At 39.1% G+C, this 20,667-nt stretch overlaps 1 protein-coding gene across 1 annotated transcript; it reads right to left on the bottom strand.

The window, feature by feature from the left end:
* On the bottom strand, positions 1-19,551 carry TWF1 (twinfilin actin binding protein 1). Its single transcript, XM_082280840.1, has 9 exons — positions 19,490-19,551; positions 16,229-16,306; positions 13,488-13,666; positions 12,215-12,310; positions 10,221-10,325; positions 5,633-5,758; positions 5,289-5,439; positions 4,754-4,875; positions 1-3,200 (listed from the first exon to the last, which is right to left on the bottom strand). The coding sequence occupies exons 1-9, from the start codon at positions 19,512-19,514 to the stop codon at positions 3,030-3,032; spliced, it is 1,053 nt and encodes a 350-aa protein (XP_082136966.1). The 5' UTR covers positions 19,515-19,551; the 3' UTR covers positions 1-3,029.
* Between the last annotated feature and the right edge of the window lie 1,116 nt (positions 19,552-20,667).

Here is a 20,667-nt window from a genome sequence, read left to right as displayed (position 1 = left end):
TTAAAGCATCAATCTTTATTTATAAAGTAAATTACAAAATAGATAAGGTAAACAGTTAATTTTAGCATCTGAAGGTGGCTTTTGTTGAATACATAAACACATTGATAAACAAAATTTCTGATTTACAGTGTCCATCTGAGCAACAGAGCAATTATTACCTTGATTAGTTTAACCTTTGATAGGAGTATTTTAAAAGATAAAAATCTCCCTACCTTGCAACACAAACGTTTATTAAATAATTACTTGTCCTGTTAATTAACTGTTTAATAGCTTGAGTTAACTGCAAGCAGCTGCATTGCTTTTGGGCTTTATGAAGGCCAACAACAATTTGAATGGACACTTCCAATTATTTAATGACCAGAGACAGTTAAAGGAGCAACTTTGATTAATGCCCACATTTTGTGCTGGCTCTGAACATTCATGAACAGAAGTGGAGAGGCAACTATGTAGATGTAAATGTGATAGATCTTACAAAAATAACAGATACTTCTTTATTGCTGTCAGGAGAATAGCTACAAGAGGCCTGGAGAGACAGCCAGCAGTGCAAGACTTCATTCAGTTCTGTTTTTGGGGAAAGGTGAGGGGGAGACATGCTCAGGACATGACTGACTGCTGGCTGGGCAGGGTATGTACATCCACATAGAATATTTTCACGTAAGGTAATTTACAATGTCTGGTTTTGGCTGAACTCTAAAGCAGCTCATCATTATACAAGAGTGTTTATCATTTAACCAGCTCTCATCATCCTCCAGATTAAGTTTTCCATTTTCTATCCTCATCTACCTAGAGCAGGATTTAAAAAACAAACAAACAAAAACCCACCAAAAAAAAAAACCAGAAAAAAACCCCAACAACAAAACAAACATCCAACAAAACCCCCACAACATGCACACAACCATATCAGGTCAAATTGTTCATATTTAAAACATTTGGTATTAAAAAGCTGAACTTTTTACTGGCTCAAAAGAGTATAAAGATGTATGTGCACTCTTGCTATGGCTGGCACATGAGCAGGAATACCAAATTCAAACAACCCTCTAGCAGTAATTTTTAAATGCTCCACTCCTTAAAACCAAACAAAAACAAAAACTCCCAAGTAAATTAGGTATGTTGCAAATATTCTGAGTTAATCTAAAAATACATTTAATTACAGTGTACAATGAGCTGCACATACAGTAACCATATTTAAAAAACAATTACTCTTTCCTGACACACAATATAGAAGAAACACTTCAAAGACCAGCTCCTTACCCTAGAGGGAGAAGCCAAGAGGCAGGAAAAGAACACAAGAGCTAAGGGCAAGCAGGAGATTAGCTGAGGATCAAGAGCTATTGAATTTGACTGATGTAGTGTGTCAAATTAAATTTAAAAAAGCTGAAGTGTCAGATTTCTGCTGTATATAAAAAACCACAGTAAAACAAACTATTGCAACCTTCACATTATATAGTGCAATCTCAGATGTCAATAGCAAGCTAGTATTGCCAAACAAAATAATAGATAAAACAATTTTTTGTCAGGAACTACTAGTGTCAAAACATTATTCCCTACAAAACTAGATTAAAGTCCATCTTCCACCAGGTAAACACACGATTCAGCTCTATAATGAGTATATCCAGCAGCTATGATAATATCCACTGAACCAAGGCCGGCAACTCCCATGTAGCTTTACAAAACCCAAACCAACAAAACTCAAAAACCACAAAGGTCACATACAAGACACTGAAAAGCAAATCCTCACTGGGAATATAATCTATTCACCAGTATTTGCCTCATCACACAGTTTCATATATTTAAGATCATCCAATACTTGATTTCCACATCTAATTCTTCCTTAATCCATTTATTAAAATAATCCATTTTTCCTCTTCCTGTTAAACACATTACTTACAGTTCAATCAAGTTTAGACTATTGTGGCTGATTTTAGTATTTTGAAGAAGGGAAGTGAGGAGGAAAAAATCCCCCAATCCTAACTAGGTGCTTGCTGCCAGCAGTTATTCAAGACCTAGCTGAATTTAAATTACAGATGTAAGATACTATTGAAGTTCAAACATCTAGGAAAAGTCGTTTTCAGAATACCTTGAAAGTTAAAATTGCAGTTGATACTGCAAACACACTAGGATCTCAAGGATAACTCACCATTATGAAGCAAGACTATTTCAATTTTACTGAACTTACACATTTTTAGATCCAAGTGCACAGATTATTAATTATGAGATACTTTAGGCATATTTTTCTATACTAACTCATGCACTTTTAATCACCTTTTACTTGGTCATTCAGTACCATGTGTAAGGCTTACGAGTGATACAGACGTATGGAAAAACTATGGTGGTTTTATGTCAGATTTCTTTAAAAGATAATTCATTAAATTAGTTATAAATTTGCGATGACCAAGCTTTTGCCTAGGAGAACATCCACCTATTCCTGAACACTTACATTAATTGAACAATAACCGATTTTAGTTTATCTTTTCCATTACAAGAAAAAAAAAAGAACAAAACCAAACAAAACAACAACAAAATTCAACAATGCGTCCTGTCAAAATCCAAAGACAACCTTCTATTTTACTATTGTCCATAAGTGCTACAAGGAAAAATAAAGTTTGAGTTGGGACAATGCTATGTAGTCTTCATCTCTTCTCCCATGGAAAGTCTTAGAGGTTTAATAGGCTATGCATAACAATACAGCTGTGACTTACCCACAGAATACATGGGCTTCATAGTCTTATGTCTGCAAAGTTTATGATCACACGTACAGCTATTAAATAATGGATTCTAAATAAAAATAAAGGGGTGCTAGCTTAGTTTTTCTCTTCTAGCTTTAAAATAATTGTCTCTTCTCTGTGTCATATAACATGGTCAACAAATATAATCATGTAACAATATAAAAACTGTTGAGGTCAGAAAAGAGAAGAGTAAAAAGAGCTTTTTTTTTATCCCTAGCATCTATGAATGGAATGATTTTAGTTCATTACCAAAAGCCAGTATTTAATTTCTTACTCCAATAGTTTGACAAACACAAACAGTTTCTAATCACTAGGTGTTTCAGTCTCTGCTGGACCTCTAATCAGTCTTCGTATTCCCCTCTTCCCCGCAGGACCTTTTGGTTTAGCAAAACTCTGTTTGTAAGCGTGTTGTTTTGGATGTACTTCTTCATAAAGAAAATCAGCAGTTAACTCGTCACCATTATCTATTTCAATCTGGCAGAAAAAACCATCATACTCATATTGAAGTCAAAAACATTTAGAAACTTTGCTGAAACTCAATAGTATATTAAAACCATATGGTGCAATAATGTTCAAAGTCCAGCATGAAAAGTTCTCCAACTTGTGCCTAATGCCCTGAGAAATCTTAGATCGTTTTTCTGAGAATCCCATATATTCTTACCAGTATTAAGTGTGACTTAATTATTTTCCTGAAATGTAAGCACAACTAAACAGTACGTATACCAAGGAATTTTTTTTGTCCCAAGCTTTAGCAGTGTCTCTGTTAATACTAACTAGGAGAACACATTCCATGTGAAACTAGTGCTTCTTTACTCATTTCAAGTATTTACACATTTTAAGAATCAAAATTGTTCACTATAGCATGCTTTAAACACTAACTGTATAAGCAATGTGCATACATATTGTTGTCTCTTGAGAAAGAGGGGGAGGAGTATAAACTAGCTTGTATTATTAGCTGGCTACTGCCACTCACAAAGTATTCAAGTGTTTAGCAAGGAAAAGCTAAAATAAGTTTAATGAACAAAATGGAGGGGAGTGGCTTAGTTTTCAAAATCTAGATATATGAAACTGAATAGAAGGAAAATAGTGTTCTCTAGCCAAACTCCACTGTTTTAAATTGCAGGAATTTAGAATTCAGAGAAATGCTATGGCCTTGCTCTGCTGAGCATTCAGCACTTCATGCCCTGCCAACCATAACACTTGACAGACTTGCCAGCTCCAGCTTGCTGTTACAAGTACATGCTTCAGAAATTTTTGTCTACAGGAATTTTCAGGAGTCACATAGCGCATTTATTTTGTTATAGAAAGGCAATTTCAGAAAAATAATTACATACAAAAACACATAGCAAAAATCTACTTGATTCATGTCATCTCAGTAAAAATGTATTAGTATTAGCTCTGCTATTTTTAAGGTAAACAATCTCCACAGAAACTAAGCTTCCACAAAAGTGTTAAAAAAGTAACCGTAGGTCACAAGTGGACCATTTCTGTGGTCTCTGCTCGGGAGGTGAGAAGCAACTTTTTGCATCACAGTAAAATCTATACAGTGTGAAAATATTAGCTTACTTGCAAATCCTTGTTTGCCCCATCAAGGACTCCTAAGATAGCAGTTCTAATTTCCAGAACTACAGCTCAAAATTATTTTGAAAATCTCTACATAACTTTGGCTTTAAAGGAATTAAGTGTTTAACAACAGTAATGTGTTGTGGTCCAAAATATGACACAACTTTGAGTACGAAATCATTAAGTTAATTCTATGAAGTCCTTCAAAGCACTCTCAAATACTTCCTTGACGCACAAGGATATATTTGTACAAGATAAAAGTGTTGAAATTTTGAAACAGAGTAAAACTTCCATGACTTAACTTTGTATCTGTAGCTACATCAACCATTATTTCCTCTTGAGGACAAACTAAGTTGCACCACACTTTCATTCTTTAGACAAAGTGGTGACAGAGACAGTCATAGTTTTTCATTAAGAAGGCAAGAGAGCGATGGAGAAAATACCCATACACCCAGTGCACTTACCTTTCTAACTATCTGCATCCACAACTGTGTTTCTACAATTTCCAACAGTGGACTTTTGCAACTGGAGTAGAGCATTCGTTCTCGTATACTACAGGTATACCCTGGCATAGAGTAGATGAAAACTGCAGGAAAAGGAAACAACACAAATCAGACCATAAATACCCTCCATCAAAAGCTGTATCATAAAATCATTTAAAGCAGAGAGGCATTGGAAATCAACTATGCAATCTGAAAGCGAAAAATGTAGTGCCATTCTGGAGCTTTTTTACTTCAGCGAGTGTTTCATTTCAAACAGGAGACAAGAGAACGGCTGGTATCTGTATGTTTTCACATTTATGGGTGTTCATAATCAAGAGGGATAGCTCACTACTTTCCAAACATAAGGGCTCTTTGTCACAAGTTCACAGTTTCACAACAAAATGACCCTGAAGTTTATGATCATGCTGATCATAAACACATCTTTCTCTCTGCCTCAAAATTCCTAAGGAATTTGAAACAAGCCAGTTAAGTTCCATGTAGAGAAATTTTATCATACTTATGGATTCCAAATAGTCTCCTTCATGTGTGTGCTTATACAGGAAAAAGTGGTAACGCGCAGCATCCTTTGGAACTCTTTTTGGCAAGTCCTTAAGTTCAGTATCAAGTGTGTTGGCCAAAATAATAGTTTCATTTTTCATATCGATTTGCTGTAAACAAAGCAAACATGAAGTTAATACACAAAAAGCAAACCAGAGAACATGACAGGATGGAAAAATGTTTTAATTAATCTAATTCAAAATGGTAATTTATCAGCATACTGTATCAACACACATTGTTTAGTAAGTGGGTAATCTATTTTATACTCATTATTGAAAAATAGTTAAAATATTTTATACTTGCCAGTTGTACATAATTGAGTTTCTTATTTTTCAATTTCTCCAGAGCCTGAATAGCTTCTTTAGCAATGGGGAATGCTACTCCTTGCAGTGTTTGATGCTTGGTATCTACACCAACATCTGCCTGTACCTGGAACACAAGTCAGCTGAGATGTTAACAGAAACCTCTGCAAGCATTCATTTGGTTTTATACAGTGACTGACAATGCATTCCATATGGTTACACACAGAGTTAGCAGCAGCTGTTCCAAGAATAAACCACCCCAAGAAATCATCCCCATACACAAAAGATCTGCATTTTTTAATTTACAGGTCATGTTTGTTTGCTAGCCTGAAAAGTTTCATATGTCTGAAACAGCTCTGCTTAGCAGAGCAACCAAATCATCAGATGGAAAACTGGTTCAATTGTCAGTGAAGAATTTTTAAGTTAAAATCTGGTATAGAGGCACAATAGTCCAAGAAAAAAAAAAAAATCTTGATTTTCATATGCTGTGTTATACTTTTGAACTGACAATATTGCTTATAGACTTTGTTATAGCTTGAGAAATCTTAGATCAAAACAGAGAAGTGATTTCTAGGGAGTCAAAATTTTTGAAGGAAGAGAGAAATTATGAGACAATCTGATCTTCTTGAAGGAAAAGTAAAGCTACTACTCTCCCTCCTGCTTCAACACACTCCCTCAACAGGTCTATACCAGAACCAAAGCAAACAAAAGAAACAAACAAAATCCTAATTTCTTACTTCTAGGAGGTCTAACACACAAAAAAAAAAAAAAAAAAAAAAAAAAAAATCCAGGACAAGCCAGACAGTTGTTCATAGTCCAGTTATATTATTTCTCTCAAATTACTCGAGAGAAAAGACAGTTATTTTAAAGCTGTTTTTCAAGAATTTATGTTTATCTTAATATTCATTCAGTTCCTCTTAAAATGAGCTCTGGCCTCCAGTCTTCTTCAGTCTTAGTTTATTGTGTAAGTACTAGCTTTTGAGTATATTCACTTCCTTTTATAGTTTCACAATTACATTTAATATTGGTTATGAAGCTGCAAAAGTCAAAAAAGTATACCAAATGGAAAGTGTGGGCCTTAGATCTACCACCTAGAAGATGTGTAGCTTTATTAAAAAGAGATGCTAACAAAATATGAAACAAACTGATAAAAAAATAAAAACAATCATACTTCTGGCAACACTAAGTTATACTTCACATTTTAAAGAACAGCTTGTCAGCAACAACTAAAGAGGAAAAGAAAGCAGGCGGAGAGCTTACTTTGTACAAAGATCGATAACTTTATGAATGAGATTATAGAAAAAAATGTTTTGCAAAATATATATCTCCATAAAAGCCAGATTGACAAATGTAAAATAGGCATCACAAAAATAATAAACCATAATGTAATATCATACTCTAGAAACCATATTAAAATACAGGTAGAAAATAAATACTCCAAACTAAAAACAAGTTGTCTATCTCCACACTTGACAAGGGAAGAGAGTAAACCAGCATAACTCCAGACATAAGAAAATGAACAGAACCACCTAAGAATATATAAACTCACTCCACTAAGATGTAGTTAGTAATGACTGCTGAGTACTGGATAAAATGGCAGATGAAATTTCCTGTGAATAAATGTAAAGTATGCAGGAGGAAAAAAAAAACCTCTTCTTTGTTTGTATGGTGATGGGCCTGAGCTAGCTACTACCATTCTGGAGCAAGACGTCGCAGGTCATTCTGACTAGGTCTGAAAATAACCCCCAGCAAACCAAAAAACCCTCAAACACTCCCCACCCACAAATGAAATGTTATAAATTGTTAGAAAAAAGAGTAGAGAACAGAACACATTATTACGCACTGTAGATATCAGTAACATGCCTGCATCTTGAATACCACATGCAGATCTGGCTTCCCCATCCCTCCATTTCATAAATTATATAGCAGAACTGGAAAAACTGCAGAGAAAAGCAAAAGGATCAGAAGTATGGAGTGCATTGTTTAGGAGGAAGAACTACCCAGGTTAAGACTCTTCAGCCTGGAAGAGATAACTGATAAGGAATACAACGGAGGTCCATGGATAGAGAATCATGGGACAGTTGGGGTTAGAAGGGTCCTCTAAAGGTGATCTAGTCCAACACTCCCTGCAAAAAGCAGCAACATCTTCAAATAGATCACGCTGCTCAGACCCCCATCCAACCTGATTTTGAATGTTTCCAGGGATGGGGCATCCACCACCTCTCTCAGCAACCTCATCACACTCATCATAAAACAAATTCTTGCTCATATTTAATCTGAACCTACCCGGTTTTAGTTTAAAACCATTCCCCCTTGTTCTATTGCAACAGGTCCTGCTAAAAAATCTGTCTCCGTATTTTTTATAAGCCCCCTTTAAGTACTGAAAGACCACTAAGATTTCCCTGAAGTCTTCTCTTCTACAGGCTGAACAACCCCAACTCTCTCAGCCTTTTCTCACAGGGAATATGTTCCAGCCCTATGATCATTTTTGTGGCCCTCTTCTGGACCTGCTCTAGCTGGTCCATGTCTTTCCAGTGCTGAATACCCCAGAGCTGGATGCAGTGTTCCAGGTGGAATCTCACCAGAGGGAGAGAATCACCTCTCCTTACCTGCTGGCCACACTGCTTTTGATGCAGCCCAGGATATGGTTGGCATTCTGGGATACAAAGGACTTTATTTAAGGGGAGGGGGAAACTGAGGATTGATTTAATGACTCTTCTTTGCCTTCACCACACTCTCCATAGGGGCATCAGAATAAACTAGAGATTTTAGAGAGCAGTCAGTGGTTCTTTGGATAGTATTTTGTCAAGATGCAGAATATGCTGCCACAGGACTTGTGGCCAACAAAAACCTTTCTGTGGATTTATAGAAATGACAAGGCTAGATGATGGATGAAAAACCCATTAAGAAGAGTTATATAGTAAGATGTCATCTTTTGTGCAGGAAAATCCCTACCTGAAAAAGTTGAGACAACAGAAGAGCATTCAAGGTCATTATGGCCTTATTGCCCTGCTCCTACACCCTTCCTAGACTTCTGCTGTTCTCTCAAGGACTTGACAACAGACTAGGTGATCCTTTGATCTGGCCCAGTAAAATATTTCTTAGGGTAATTATGAAAGAATATACATATGGAAAACTTTTTCAAATCAGAAAGCTCTTTGTTTTTTAAGTTTAATTACATGCTTTGTAATGGTAGAAACAATGAAGAGAAAAATGACGTAAGTTAATGTATTGTGAGATGTTTCAAACAAAGCCAAAATGGCAGCAATGTACAATTTATGTGTCCCTGAAAAGCACAGGTATTGCTGCTGAAACTTCATACCACATAAAGACTTAGTCTGCATGAATCAGCTGCTGAACACATTGTATGTAGTACATACACTAATACCAGAAGTGATCACTGATCCCACAGAAGTTTTACATTCATTATTGGTTTTTTTAAAAGCTGATGAGGTAAAATGCAGTATTTAAAGACAGTGAATGTATTTCTGCATTGAATTGTTAAAATCAGGCATGAAAACTAACAAAAGACACCAAAAAAAAGTCAATAAACAACAAAGTTGCAGCAAAAGAACAGTAAAGTGAACACGTAAGTGAAGATACACAGCTGTATTTAACACAATGGCTGCCTGGTATCCACCTGCAGAAATAAATCATACTTCAAACATGCACCACAGCTCTAATATACAAGTCTAAAGAACAAATAAGTTCAGCACATGACCTATTTTAATATACATCTGACACAAACAGTGTTCAAATGATGGAAAAAGGTGATAAAAAGTATCCTCTGAAACTTTTCAGTCACTAGCTAGCTGGCAATCATCAATTTTTTTGGTTAAAGGCATTTGTTAGAGATTTTTCTAAAGTGTTTGTAGCATAAGCAAATCAGTCTCTTGAAGAGATTAGCTATTTGGTTTGGATTTCTATTTTATTTTTATTGGAATCCTCTTCACTTCATCTCAGTTTTAAAGACAAGTGCACTGGTACTGGAACTACGTGCCTTTCCTTTAAGAATAAGGCTGCTGAAATACTCCTGGCAATCATTCACTGCAATAACTGCTATTCTGTGTTTTCTCTACAACTTCTGCCACCATGGGAAATGCATGGGGGCAATCACATTTGGACAATGACTGAGGTTGGAAGACATCTCCCATAGGTCACCTTGTCCAACCACACTGTTCAATCAGGGCCACCTAGAGCCAGCTGCCCAGTTCTTTGTCCAAACAGCTTTTGAGTATCCCCAGGATGGAGACTCTCTAACCTCCCTGGGCAACCTGTGCCAGTGTCTGGTCACCCTTCAAAGAGAAGGGCATCCAGTGATACTAAAAGCTGAAGTTGCAACAATGAAGCTCTGCAGTTGCCAGGTCTCTGATTTAGACACAAGGCCTTTCAAACACAGTTAGATCATTCATGCCGCTTCAACTCCAGCCATCACCATCCTGCAGTTTCCACCCTTTGAGAAGTACATTTATATGCTCACCCACCCACACTTTCTGAAACTTTCCGTTTTCTGTTCTGCCTTTTTTACTCTACAATACATTTGGAACTCTGCACCATTTCCCACACATGCTTGAAGACATTTTAGGTACCTCGTTAATCTTAATTTGTCGAAGTTCCTCTTCTGCTGCAGTCAAAGGTGCAGGGGAGGATTGTGATATCAAATATTTTTTATATCCATTCAGTGAAACATCATCCTGAAAGCACAATATCAATATTTATCTGGGTTTTTTTAGAATATAACTTTTCTTCAAAGATTTTCTAAGGAGCATTGCAAAAAGTAGCTGTCTTCCATAGAATTATGGTCATTTTATTTGACCATTCCAATATTCCATTATGTCTTGTTTCAGAAGCCCAGAGGTATCAAGGTTAATACATGTGAATTAGAAGGTGGGACCATAATAGGATTCCACCAGAATAACAGAGATGGTTGCAACTAAACCCTCCTTAGGTTTAACAAAATAAAGACAAAGTAACCCGCTGGATGTTGATGATCAAGGTCCTGAGTGAGATTAGCGACTTGAACACCATGAAGAAACTGTGATTTTTCACATGGATGAACATTAAAGGCCAGCTACAATTAAGAAGTTTATAAAGACACAGAAACCAACAATTTAGAGATATATAAGCTGTAATATAATGAGCCAGGAAAAAGTGAGTTATATCAATGCCTTCCTCCATGTGCCCCAGGCCCATTCTGAAACAACAGTAAGACATGTAATGCTCCTTCCTGAAAACTGAGCCGGAAGCTCAGGCTTGTAGGACTAGACACAAACTCCACATATTGCATAGACTGCTAATGGTTTGGTGCAAGCGGCAGCAGAGATTGGCTGATTGAACAGACAAGAAAAAAATAACAGGACCGCTACCAGTAAACCCTCTTAGCAACTCAGTTATCTACTTCCCTAGAATACAGCCTCTCTAGAGAAGTTTGTTTACATGTTTGTTAGGATAATGAAACCTCCACGACAGGTTAATGCTGAATATAATGAATTAATTACTCAGTAAGCAACAAAATTGTTAGCCTCATGTCCACCACAACAGCCCATTTCTCTTTCACAGCTTTTTTCCCCACTACAATATCCTCTATTCTTCCCCAAACCTCCAACTCCTTCCATTCCTTCAGCATCAGCTGCCTGTGTCAATAGCGGCAGTGCTTTAGTTCAGATTTGTTCAGATGAACTGACTAACAGGTCAAAGAGAAAATAACTGCTGCAGTCTTTGCTGAAAGAGGAACAGAGGAATTTATAATGTAAGCCTCTAAGTAATCATCAGTTTTCATGAAAGTTATAGGAATTCTTTATCTCTGAGAAGTCTAATTTGTATTTATTTTAAAACTGGCAACAGATTAAAAAGACTGATGTCTGCCTTACAAACAGGCAGGCATCGTAACCATGTAAGGTTTATTTCTCACAGAAACTAAGATAACAAAGTAGTCCCATATTTCCCTTACAGCCTTTTCAACATCCCTTAGACACTTGCTAGATTTCATACATGCACCTTCCAATTATCTTACCATAAGTGACCAACTATTAATATTTTCTTCGAACAAATCAGTAGCTACAAAAATTCTGTTTTCCTAAGTTAAAAAGTTGACAGCAATGCACATGAGTTATATTTTATGGTCAAATTCTAAAGAACTGACAACTTCATATCCTTAGTTCAAAAGAAAACCATTTGTTTTCAGGTGTTAATGGCTTACAGATCACTGATCCATTTCTGATTCAGACCCATACATCCAAAATGATTTTTGTATACTGTTGGCCTGGAAATTAATGTTGCCACTTTTAGAGGACTCATGCTCATGCAGTGAGATTAAGAGATATACCTATTATTCTTAGGTTATTTAGTTTTCATAACCATTTGAAGCAAAGACTTCTAAGGACTTAGCCTGAAGATGTTAACTACACTTAGTAACTTGTTCAAAGGAGCTTAAATACACTTTAATACTGGAATAATACATGTAGTTTTTAACTCTTTTCCTTAATCCAAAAAGGTCATAAACAATCAACATTCATACCAATAACATCGGCTACTTTATTCAGTATTTAAAGTCGCTGTCCTGACTTTAACAAGAAAAACATACCTGTACTGTTCCAAATACTTCATCCTTAATATGGCCACCTCCAAATTCTTTCTTAAGTGTTGCTCGGGTTGCTGCATACAACATTTTTTGACGAACCTAGCATACAATAAGAGTGGTTTTTTTGGTTTGGTTCCTTTTTTCAATTTTGCTGTACACAGAGAATCTAGCATGTTGGTATACCAAGTCCATTAACAAACATCTTTCTTGAACAAGTATTTTAAGTGTTGAAACTGCACTATGAACTTGTAGAGCTCCGGATCATGATACTTACTCATGCTATTAAACTCACAAGGTCATGATACTATATATTATTATCGAAGTAGTTGCAAAACTGAATTGCAGCCTTAGTTGGAGTATGAGCTTTTTTTTAAAATGGGAAAAAATCGACATAATCTTTACTAATTTTAAATAGGAAAAAACCACAATTGTTTGAATATTTTGTCATCTGGTCTGTGTACTAATTGATACAACAGACAGCAAAAGAGCAGACTGGAAACAACTCATTATTACCTTTGATTTGATAGTGACTCCAGATAGTTATGGTTCAACTACAAAGTGGAAAAATTAGGTTTGCTCCCTCTTAACCTGTGTCTAACAGTCACTTACTCCTGTCTCGGCAGTCCCACCTTCCCTCCTTATCTCACCATCATGCTATCCTCTCCACAATACTTCACCATTTCCACATAATCGTTTCTATGCACTTCAACTTTTGGTGTCTTACTTTTTCCTAATTGCTAGTGAAAGCAGTAGGAATATTGGAACACCTTTGCTTTCGGTCTTCCCTCATCTCACATTCCCAGAACCTGTACACAGTATCCCAGTTTCTCCTAGAAATCCTCAACTCTAACCTCAGTTCTCTTCCATGCTCTCAAACTACTAAGAAGCAGCCAGCAAGCCAAACAGAATAAACAGCTTGAGCTCACACTATAATCCTTCTCTACGTGAGCACCCATTAAGATTTCTGTCCTTTATTCTTCCATGAATTTTTATCAAGTACTGACAGTAAGACAGACAAACAGGGCAAAAAACCCCCTGTATTGTGTCTGCCAGTCAGGCTAAAAATACATTGGATCAGCTGTATTCCATCTAGACCTACTGATTTGCTCTTCAGTCATCTTGAAGAAACATTTTCCTAGTTTTCTTCTGGGAATGTAGGGGGAGGTTGGGGAATGCTTCATTCCTCAAATCCTTCTCCTTCATATCTTGGATTCAGATCAAATGGTACTGTTGAAAAATCATGAACAGCATGAAGCCTCTGATGACTATTACTTACAGGAGAGTGATCAGGTGACCATGCAATGAAGATCCATTCATATCCTTGAGCATTCTGAGAATCTAATCTGTATAATATATAACATGGTTGCTTGTCTTCAAGAAGGGGAAGAACAAAGGAATCATAATCCTTTTCCCATGATCCAACTGGCCGTCTAGAGGATCCCACAACAAGCTGCTCTGTAACCAATAACCAAAGCTACAGGTTAGCAACAACACAGTCAATACTATCTGTCAAAATTAATAATTACAATAAGAAGTTAACTGGACACTTAATCTTTCATTATTGTGCCCAGAAGAATGGAAGACAAGAACACTAAGTCTAAAAGTGAGTGAATTCCTACAAAAGCTGTGCATGTTCAAACTCTAACTTACTTTAACCCAAATACTGATAGTTGAGAAGTAATGTGCTGGTTGTCATCAAGTTCTTTGATCTGAAGTGATAGCACTGATGTTAGTTTCTCTAGCATAACATACACAGAAGGGAAGTAAGAACTGTCTTCTACCAGTTAGTTTATTTTTAAATTTGGAATACTTAGGTATAAATGAGATAAGAGTAAGCTTTCAAATTTTAGAATTATAATTACTGATGCTCTTGCTATAATGTATTAGTGTTTGTACTCATTGTAAGGCGTCAATAACCCAGTTATACAGTGAAAAGAGTTTGGAATAAATATGCTTGCACTAATCACTAACTTGACTATGTAAGTAGATAAACCTCTTTCTAATAGAGCTCCACAGCTATGGTCTCTTTAAATGACTGAAGTTGTTTATTCCATATAATTGGCTTAAGTCTGTATAGAGTACTTCAATGGTATTTAATTATGTGAACAGCTGTAGCAACAAGATTTTTCTCTTATTTATATATCACATCTCAGCTTTCAAAGGAAAGTATACTTTCAAAATTAGTATACTGTCTCACAAAACAGTGAGTTACCGGTTTCCCGAGAAATACTAGCCCCCACAAGTGGAATAGAAAAACCTTGTTTAAATGGGGTCCTGCAACAGTTTGAAGACCATCATAGTAGCTAGTATGCAAACCACGTTTTGGGAGTCTAGCACTTAACTTATAAAACTTCAGACAAAAGTACAACAGCACACAAATGCCTCTACAGCAAAACTTCAAGCAAAGCACTCCACCACAGTAACTCACAGAACATGAACAGCTCAGGGCAAGGGTGTTTGGCCCTTCTTTGAATTAGATGCAAAGTACCTGAAGTACCTGAAGTTGTACACCTAAACCAAGAGCATTTAAAATGTACTTGCCAATTCTGAACTCTAGGTGGATTTATACTCACTTGGCTTTAGGATACAGCCAGAGGAACTTTATGCCCAGCAGCGAATCTCTTCTCTTATTAACTCAGATTAGCAAAACTTGATTTGAATCTTATCTGTTGGCTATTATCTGTTACTATAAGATCCTCATGATAGATGAGGCAACTGCCCTTCTTCCAGTACTCTGAAGTGCTGTGGGAGTTTTAGAGGTTTCTTTCTGAACTGCAGAAAATAGTATCAAAGACTGGATTCTGCTTCTTACAGAGGTGAAATGCATGTATCTGTATGTTTATCTCTATATATGTGTATACACATGTATACAAACACACGAAAATGAAAAATAGGGAAAGTCTTCCATTTGTATCTTATTTCTAGGTTTCATTTCATATTATAAGGTAGCATATACACAAAAGTATATTGTTTTGCCTTGCTTAATGGGAGAAAAGCCCCAAAACAATGGTATGTCAGCATTTACCTTGTGCTACTGAGACTATCACAAAGTCCTGCCCGTAAACTTACTACTGCCACTGCCTTAAAGAAAGCTATATTAAAATATCAGAAGACCTTCTAAGAAAAGCAAACACAAAGAAGGTAACAGTAACCTAAAAGTGTGTATGCACGTACATGTACCTTTTTCCAGCTAACAGATTTTTAATGTACTGTAAATTAATGAAGTCTAGAACAAACCACTTGAAAGTGGACAACTGACATACTTGAAAAGATAGACTAAACTAGGAAATACCATCTACAACCAACCAACACTGCTATTAAAGAAAATAAAAGTAATTACATATACAATGTTTGCAGCCTATATTCCTGGCCAAGAAGTTCAAAGATCAAACCCAAGTTCTGACAGAAATTATGCAATTTTTCTATTTACACATATATGTTGAGGTTTAAGAAACAGTTTTAACTTTGAAAGTTTAAATGAAGTTACAGATTTATAAAGGTATTTTCTATGTAGCCAAATTACTATCTAAACATCTACTTTAGCAGGACTTTCTATATGCAGTACTTTTACACTGATATATCCAGGAAAAAGGCAGATGAAATTTACAGTTCTACATCTAAGGTGATTAGTTGTTGTGTAAGACTAGCTCTCTGTCTAATGAAAGTAACCAGAGTGTCCAAACACTACACAGGTGTGGAAATTTTCATTCCCTCTACTCTTTCTTTAGTAAGAGATAAGAATAAGCTTATTTATGTTATACATATTAAATACACAGCAGTTCTTGGTAAAATATGAAATTACACTTGGGAGAAAAATTCAAATGCAAAAATACAGTAGCATTGTGGTGAAAAAGCTTAGGATCACCAAAATTTAAATTTTACCTTCTGTATATGAAAAACCTTAGTAACATTAAGTTTGGCAGAGTTCTGTTTTTTAAACAATTGTACATGTAGGTCATCAAAGCAACTAGGAAAATATCTAAAAGAACCAGAAAAAAAGAATAAAATTTGACTAACCATTGTCAATGACTATTTTTAAAAGTCTGTATTGTCCATTTCTGGCTCCAACAAAGATGTCTTTAACGCTTCCACTAGCTGAAAAAGAGAAAATAAAAGTAATCAAATTAACACATTTCACTTCCCTAGGACAAAGAATATTCATGAGGGTAAGAACAACACTGGAAAAACTTACAACTGGCCCTTTGCTACAAAGTTGGACTGAAAAACGAACACAGGAGTGATGCTCCTGCTATGCTGCATACTGTTCCAGCTACCAGCATGCCACAGAAAGATGAAAGGCAACATTACAAAACAGCCCTGCTTTCTAGCATAGCAAATGATTTTCAACATTGTGAAAATTAAAGGTGACATCATATCATCAGTCTCAGGTTTCAGAGTTAACAGCAACACAATAAAAATATGACACATCTCAAATTACAACAGCTTCATGAAGTCTGCAGGCTTAGTACAAACTTTCAGAGAGAAAGTTTACGCCTGCCAGGAAAATGTTAGAGCTTGTCTGGCAAAAGTGATGGTCTTTCCTGAGAACACCTCTCTGCAGAGTACCAGTGAAAGCTGCCACTCATTGCTCATCTTTAATACCACCTTATCTCATTCTGTGGTTGATGACATTGTTTAAGCCCCAACCTATTGTAACAGGATGGCTTTATAGTGAATTTACAAAGTAACTAAAATATTTTTACATGTTTGTAAATCACACTGACACTATACCACCAACATGGCAGACTCACTTCCCTAAGCACACTGAAGAACTGTGCTTGATTCGCGTGAAGACCATTCTTACCTCAACTGCTCCGCTAAATAATCCAAGTGCAAATCAGTTTAATTATACCAGACACAGAGGGTTGTAAGGATTTACTGAAGAACATTTATTGCAAGCTGGTCCTTTAAGTAATCCCATAGCATAGAGCACAGTGCCAGCAAAACCAACATCAAACCAGGAAACAAATAAAATCGATTGTTTACAGTTAGGTGGAGGCCAAGTGAACAGATGGTATCCAGCAACATTACTGCCCATACTCAAAACATTTTACATTTATGTTCATCCAAGTGGTGCCAGGCCCATCCTGAGAGTCCAAAATGGCATGTTAAATGAACGCATTAAGCAAACTGAACTGCATTGGGTCACCAGTTCAATCCCAGTTTCATCCCGGTTGTCATCTTCCCACTAACCAGTGCGGACCCTCACAGCAATTTGCTGCCAGCTTTTCATCTGTGCTGGTCTTTACCATTCCATAGAGCAACCAAACATCGTGCCATTTTCTAGACCTTTTGTTCCCCCAGAAAATTCTTTGTCCCCTTCTTGTCTATTATCCTTCTTTCCTTATTCTCTCCTTTCAACCCTACACACCAAAACAAGACCAGAATACAGCAGTCCCTACACCAATTCCAGAACTGTGACAGGTCCTGAAAAAATATTTTGAGACACTTGTGAAACCAGCTCACCATCAAGTGATCTATGGGGTTTTATCCTTTTAATGGTTTATAAATTCACAACAATATTATTTTCTGTTTAAACTTTCTGCATAGTAGAGGGCCACAGAATCAAAATTTGGGCGTATTTTACGAATATTTTACAGGAAATATTATTTTAAAATTATTTAGAAGACTGTGGAGCCATTCAGCTGTATTTTCTCACAGTTAATGCATTCTGTGACTTGCTATGGTATTTATCTGCACTGGCCTGTTTAAAAAGTCCAGTCCTTTTAGCAACTGCCTGGTACATATCACTGTGCCCATGACTTCATTTCTGTTTCCAGAAAAAAGCAGCCCATGCTGCCAAATCTTGTAATTGTTTATGAGTGACAGTAGCCTGTTTGTAGCTAAAGCCAGCAATGGCACAAGCAGAGCTATTCCTCTTCCAAATTGCAGAAACTGATGCTTTGCTGCAAACAGGAGTCCTGATTAGTGCCTGCTGAGGCAGGTTCCCAAAGGAAAGCTGCCGAGTTTGTTCTCTACAGCTGTCCTCAGAGGACAAATGATTCTCAGACACGAAGAAGAGCAGCAGAAGAGGCTTAGCCACTCCTTTTGCTTACAATAAGCAACAGAGTATTCTTCTGCTCCTCCCTCCAGCACTGCCAGGAGAACAAGGGATTAAGAGTTACTAACAGGTTTCCCCAGACAGGAGGAAAAAAAAAAAAAATCTATTCCAGGTACACCCCTAGCCTGAGAACGACTGAAGAATTTAAAACAAGAAGCTGCAAAAAAGACCAAAGATTGGAATGCAAAAGAAGAAAAAGAAGAGATGGAAAAGGGTGCAGACCACATGCAGCAAATGGACAAAAAAGGGCATAGAAGAGCAGCTAAGGGCTGCAGTGGCTGGGACAAAAGTCACCTTCAACAATAAATACCGGAGTGCAGGCAAAGTACATGGTACTAGTCACCGAACACGCAGACTGCAGAAATCCAGACAGTAAAACCCGACCCCTCCATAATCCTGCTGTATAATCCCTGCTTAGCAATTCTGTGATTCACGGGAACCCGCTAATACTGCGAAACAATACATCGTCTTCTTCTAATTGCTCCTCGCACCCTCCAAGGCCTGGAAACACGGGGAAAAAAGGTTCCCACATACTTTTTCCCCTTGTGGCCCCCAGCTATGGGCTTTATAGTGGGCTCTCCTACGCCAGGGCTCCCGCTTCAAGGCAGCCGGCAGCGACCCTCGGCATTTCCCGTGCTGTCCAACCCATCCCAAACTCGCTGCGGCGACCCCGAGCAGGAGACAGCCCCCAGCTCGACGGTCACTCGGCCGCCGCAGGAGAACCTGCACTGGAGGAGTTACCTTAGCCCAGGCGGGCCCTCCCCGCCATTCATGGGGCTCTGCACTGAACACTTTCCTCGGGCGGGCTCCCTGCCTCTCCGGGGCGGACAGGCGCGGTTCGCCGGGCGGATAAACCTTACAGGCTTCGCCTGACCGGGAACGGAGCTCTGGGTTCGACCCCGAGTGGCGGCGCCCGCCGGGGACGAAACCAGCAGCAGTTCCCCCGCTCGCTCGCCCCCCCGCCAGCCCGCGGCGCAAAGGATGGGCTCCTTCGGCGGCAAACAAAGAGCGCAGTAGTGGGAAAAATCCCGCCGGGACCGGCCCGCTAACCGCCCGCCACGGCCGCCTGCCCCCGCGCCGCGCCGCGCCGCGACCCGCGGGCAGAGGCGCTCCGCCCGCCTCCCGCCCGGCTGCAGGGCCACAGGGCAGACGGGGCCGGCTGTCATGAGGAGCAGTGGGCACCGCGGAGCGGAGGTGCCGGGGAGCCGCGCGGGTACCTTGGATGCCGGTCTGGTGGGACATGTCGCACCGCGCCCAGGCACCGCCGCCGCCTCCCCGCCCGCCCGCCCGGCCCGGCCCGGCCCGGCCGCGCGCACGTGACGCGCCGCCGCCACTCAGCGGCCGCGAGGGAGCGCGGCGCCTTCCGGGCCCCGCCGGCCGGGCCGGGCCGGGGGCTGCGGGCAGCGGCCGCCCCTGCCCCGACACCGCCCTGCCCCGGCACCGCCCTGCCCCGCGCCCCCTGCGCCGCCGAGCGGGGCTTCCGAGCGGGGACGGGGCGTAGCTCTCTGCTCTACCTTCCCTTTGCTCTCCCTCTCCTCGCCTTTCTGTCGCCCCCTTCACCTGCTGTCCCAGAGCCTGCAGCGCGACCCGCCGCGGGCACCGCCGGCCCGAAGCCTGCGGTCATCCTGCCTGGCAGGAAGGGACATGTGCCCCCCGGCCTTGGTTGCTTTTTAACCGAAGTACTGAAAAATAGCTGGGGTTAATTTAGTTGATCTGTGGAAGTCCGTGGTGGAGACATGTCGCTCTTGCTTGGGGCAGCACATCAGGTGTGTGTGACAGCCGGCTGCATGCGTATATTCTAAATTTCGGATTAAACAGTCCCTGACAAAGAGCCCACAAGTCAGGGAACAGAGCCCAGACCCAGGGCTCGCTCAGTTCTGGCCCTTGCCCCTGACAAGGCAGTCTTTCTCTGTTAATTTTGTGGTATTTGGTACACGGTGGCACTGCATCAACAGAAACAGTGAAGATTTCCTCTCTTTCAGTGTGGATCTGGTGGTTGAGCTACTCGTCTGCCTCAGCAGGGCATGGATCCAGGCTTAGAAAGGATGCATCTGCTTCTCAGGGCCCTATTCGCACAGCCAAAGCTTCTTTATGCCTTTTCAACCTGTGTTGGTACAGTTTCCCTCAGCTTTTTCTTTCAAAGTTTCCAGTGAAGAAGAGTCCTGTCTCATGAATTTAAGCATGCTCTAAAAGTAGGTTTACTTTTGCTATCTCTTTGGCAGGCTCATCTGTCTGTGGGTTGAGAAGCACCATCCTCTTAAAAACAAAAAGATTCTTTAAAAATCGCTTCATTGTCATGTAGTCAGCATTTTTAATCTGTACTGTGGTCTGGATTAGGACTCCACAGGCAAAATGTGCATGCTGTAGGCATTAATGCTGATGATTCCTTCAGGTT

The sequence above is a fragment of the Coloeus monedula genome (genome assembly GCF_965178545.1).
Source record: "Coloeus monedula genome assembly, chromosome: 4".
Taxonomy (NCBI): domain Eukaryota; kingdom Metazoa; phylum Chordata; class Aves; order Passeriformes; family Corvidae; genus Coloeus; species Coloeus monedula.
This window is presented reverse-complemented; position numbering and strand designations above follow the sequence as displayed.

Excerpts from the sequence above, each read along its gene's own strand:
- TWF1 (XM_082280840.1), bottom strand. The coding sequence starts at position 19,514 with ATGTCCCACCAGACCGGCATCCAAG. Across the intron at positions 16,307-19,489 it reads CCACCAGACCGGCATCCAAG|CTAGTGGAAGCGTTAAAGAC; the intron begins GTACCCGCGCGG and ends TCTCTTTTTCAG. Across the intron at positions 13,667-16,228 it reads AAAAATAGTCATTGACAATG|AGCAGCTTGTTGTGGGATCC; the intron begins GTTAGTCAAATT and ends TATTGGTTACAG.